Source organism: Limulus polyphemus, unplaced genomic scaffold, assembly GCF_000517525.1.
Source record: "Limulus polyphemus unplaced genomic scaffold, Limulus_polyphemus-2.1.2 Scaffold1433, whole genome shotgun sequence".
NCBI lineage: Eukaryota > Metazoa > Arthropoda > Merostomata > Xiphosura > Limulidae > Limulus > Limulus polyphemus.
In genome coordinates, this window is record NW_013667043.1 from 65089 (window position 1) to 69006 (window position 3918).

At 30.1% G+C, this 3918-nt stretch overlaps 1 protein-coding gene across 1 annotated transcript in view; it reads left to right on the forward strand.

Annotated features, from left to right (window-relative positions):
* The window catches only part of LOC106463539 (thyroid receptor-interacting protein 11-like), a 101105-nt gene that overhangs the window by 3438 nt on the left and 93749 nt on the right, over nucleotides 1-3918 (forward strand). Inside the window, exon 2 of the mRNA XM_013923584.2 lies at nucleotides 2931-3115. Within this exon, the coding sequence (XP_013779038.1) occupies nucleotides 2931-3115 (185 nt within the window). The remainder of the gene's footprint in view (nucleotides 1-2930; nucleotides 3116-3918) is intronic.

Below are 3918 nucleotides of genomic sequence, written 5' to 3' on the forward strand. Positions count from 1 at the left end.
AAACGTAAAACAGTAATAAAAAAGTAAATCAAACAATTATTTCTTCTAGTTACGACCTTTGTACTTAGTTGCTACTTGACATAGGCTGCCAAGCCTTTAAAAATTTTGCATGTGGAGGATATGAAACAATTTTTATTAGGTTTTATATATACATTTGAATAACTAAAAAAAATCATATAAATTACAACATAAATACCATAGAATTCCACTATAATTTATCAAGTGTAGTAACTAAGATGTATTTTACTCTTACAAAAATATAAAATTTGGAGCAGACTAAAGACACAACCTACAACATTGAAATCTTGGTTCAAAAGAAAGAAATGGCACTAGCCACATTAGAAAGGCTGAGAAAACCACTAAGGAGACATTCTGAGCTTCCGATTGGTTATTCATGTCATATATAGAAGTAAGTGTATATAAGGGAGCATTTCCAAAAATGGAAAGAGGTGAGCAGTGTGCCAGTGTATTTGATTTATTACATGAGCAATATCTTTACAAATAGAAAAAATAAGACCCTCTTATTTTATATTCTAGCTTGTCAGTATTGGTAATTTGAGTTTCTAATTCATACAAAACTATAGACTTGGTATTTTGACTTCACAAACATATAATGTGAACCAGTGCTGCATTCAACATACCACATGACACACAAAATTCGATGTTTGTCAGTTGTTTCTTTAATATTTACTTTTAAACTAAAAAATTGGATAATGTATAGTATTAAAATTTGAATTATAATCTACAGTTTGATACCAAATTTATTGACATAACTTCATGAAATAATAGTTCTATACAATTTTGAATGGGAGTCAACAAACAAGATTACATAGCGATTCACCTATGACCCATCTCGAAAGGGTTAAACAAAATCCTCCCCTCCCAAAAAAATAAACAAGCAGTAAGGCACACTGCACACTTTACCCTTCCACTAATAGGAGGGCAACACATCCTCTATATGTAGTACATTACTCTCCTTGTACACTATGTGTACACCATAAGCTGTCTTGACAACACAAAAGACACACCAAAGTGGAAAAGTAAGGTGGATCGTTCTGTGGAGAAGCAAGTACCTGTCCAAAATATATTTTCAGAAATAATCTCATCATCTGCACAAGGTCCACACTGATATTGTGCAATGGGGTATTGCAACTAGCTAAGGCAAGAGCTGGGGAGTTTAGTGGGTTGTGAACCATACCTTTTTTTTTTTCACTTGCAGTATGGCTTGGAAGGCAAAGACATAAATTGCCAAAGCAGTCTAGTGCAAAACCTTATCTGAACAGCAGGTACAGAGCAAGAACAGTTGAGCAACTGATTTGATCCTTCATCTTCACAAACGTTAACATTTTCCTTATATGAAAATGTATTTCCAACAGAATTTTTTTTTTGGAAAACAACAGTTCTAAGTATATCATAATGGTGAGTTACTTGAAAATGAATAACCTTGTTGTAATATTTGATTAAGTATGTATATTTATACTCTCATTGTCAGCAGAGTTTGATGCTGACCATTTCCCTTTAGCAATTTCTACATTTTTAGCTGTAATATGGAAACATTAAAACACAAAAGATGGCAAAATTTAGAAACCAGAGTGCTAGGTTTAGCTGAGAATAATAACAACATCAGACTTTTTCAAAATGAAAAGCTGAAATGCATATTTAAATAAACATTACTTGTAGATATTTTTGTTATTCCACATTCTTAGTATATAAAGCATAATAAAGAGGGATAATGAACTTTTTTCTTTCCAGTCTGTTTTACTTACTACACTAAAAAAACAGAGAAAGTTGTGGGACACCCTAATGGTGCATCATAAAGGCATGAAGGACAATTTTCTATAAAATGTAGACGAATGCTTTCTAAAGAGAAAAAATGTAATGGCTTAAGATAAATGAATATTTTTTGTCTATTTTGAAATGGCATTTAATTTTGATCATCCTTTGAAATAGTATTGAATGTTTATGAAATATAATTTTATTATAGATGTATGTTATGTAATTTTTACTTAAGAAAAAAGAACAAAACATTGCTCAAAAAACAGTGATACAACCGTAAGAAAAAACTAGGATTTGTATTGTCTCTCTTGATTTTACACTAAATGAAGTTCAAAACTTTTAATATTATAAATTTTGTTTTACTTTCATTTAAAACTTAGCCTCAGAAAACATATTTGTTTTTATATCATCCTTATAATTTTCTTTTATAATCTTAGTTTTAAGGGTAATCTTCAGTTGAACAGCTTTTATTATTAAATTGTTTGATAGTAAAGAGTAACAAGCTAGCATATGCTTAACATTAACAGGAAAGCTAAACTTTCCAGTTTATCTGCTGTATAAAATATATCCTACTTACACTATCCCTGTGAGAAGATCTCTCATAATTAACGTTATTGACAAAATGTTCAAACTTCATTATTTATAAAGAGGTTTGTTTCCAGCAAACTAACAACTGATGAGAAAATGTTTTGGGGTATCTAAAAGTTGAAGCTGTTCATAACACTAAACCTTTAAAATTTTATTTTTCAGTACTTTACCTTTTTTTTAACCTTCTCTTCTCACTTTTATCTTTAATAGCCATTTCCGAGACAGATGAGAAATCTGATAAGCAGGCTCTTATAAATCAACTTTACATTATCCCTGAGCTAATAAAGAATGTATTTAATTAATCGATTATTTTAAGAACTGAGTATGTCCTGTGACTATGATCTAACAAACTCGGTGCTTTGTAAACTTTTACTTCATCCATTTCGTCAACTCATTTCAAAACCCAAGATAAACTTACTTTAAACAAGCCTTTTGTTTATTTTCATTGTTATATTTATCTTTTTTTTTTTCTCAATTTGAATTAGACTACATACATGTATCATTAGGACAGATAACAGTATTCCTTTCATTCTAGACCTCATGTTAAAAATTTCTTTTTGTTTAAGCTGTTCACCAGGATCATGCTGTAATAGGAGACAAATATGACACTCATCTGGGCTTTGAACAAAATACCAGAAGAGACAGTTGTTCAGAGGAAACCACTGAAGAACTTAAGACCATGATTGAGGAACTTAAAGCTGAAAGAGATTCACTCTCTGATAGTCTGCTCGAGTTGGATGCACAACACCAGGTACATGAACATTAATTTTTACAATATTTTTCTTTTAAGAGTTCAATAATGACACCTAGGTAGGATATAAATAAATTCTCTTTTTATTATCATTGTTTCGTTACTGTTAAAATGCAATTACAGTAATATAATTCAGAGGTAATTAAAATTTTTCAAAGCATTTAATTTTGTTATATTAGAATAATATAACAAAAGTTTGTGAGATTGGATTGCAATGTAGAACACCTAATAATTACATCTTCTGTGGGGACTAAAATGGAGTGTTAGGATGGTAGCTATAAAATTACATGTTTTATGTTAGTGGTAGCAGTTAATTACTGTTGTAATAATTTTAAAAAATTGTAAGCACTTAAGAATATAATGAGGCTTATAATTTGCATGAATAAACTAGCAACACTGTACATTTCTGCTTGGCACATGGCACTAGTAAAGTTTCTTTACAGGTATGTTTGTATGCAGAGAACAAAATACGAGTTAAAATGTGATATTTCATATGTTATGATAAGTTTTTACATAGGTAGTCATAAATATAGCTACCCCAAGATTTAATGGTGGCTGATTTTTACACGTGTAAATATATGTAGAATCATATATAAAACAGATGAACATCAAACAGCATTATAACTAAAGTCCACATCAATGGAAACAGAGTATACAACAAGCACTTAACCCTTTATCTTCTGTGGCCATTTTGATCTTATCGTGAATGTTGAAGGAGGAATTTAATGAATAAAATCCTAAAATACGTTTTAGACTGTAAAAAGCGCCCTCTAAGAAGGAAATTAAAAAAAAAAATTTTTTTT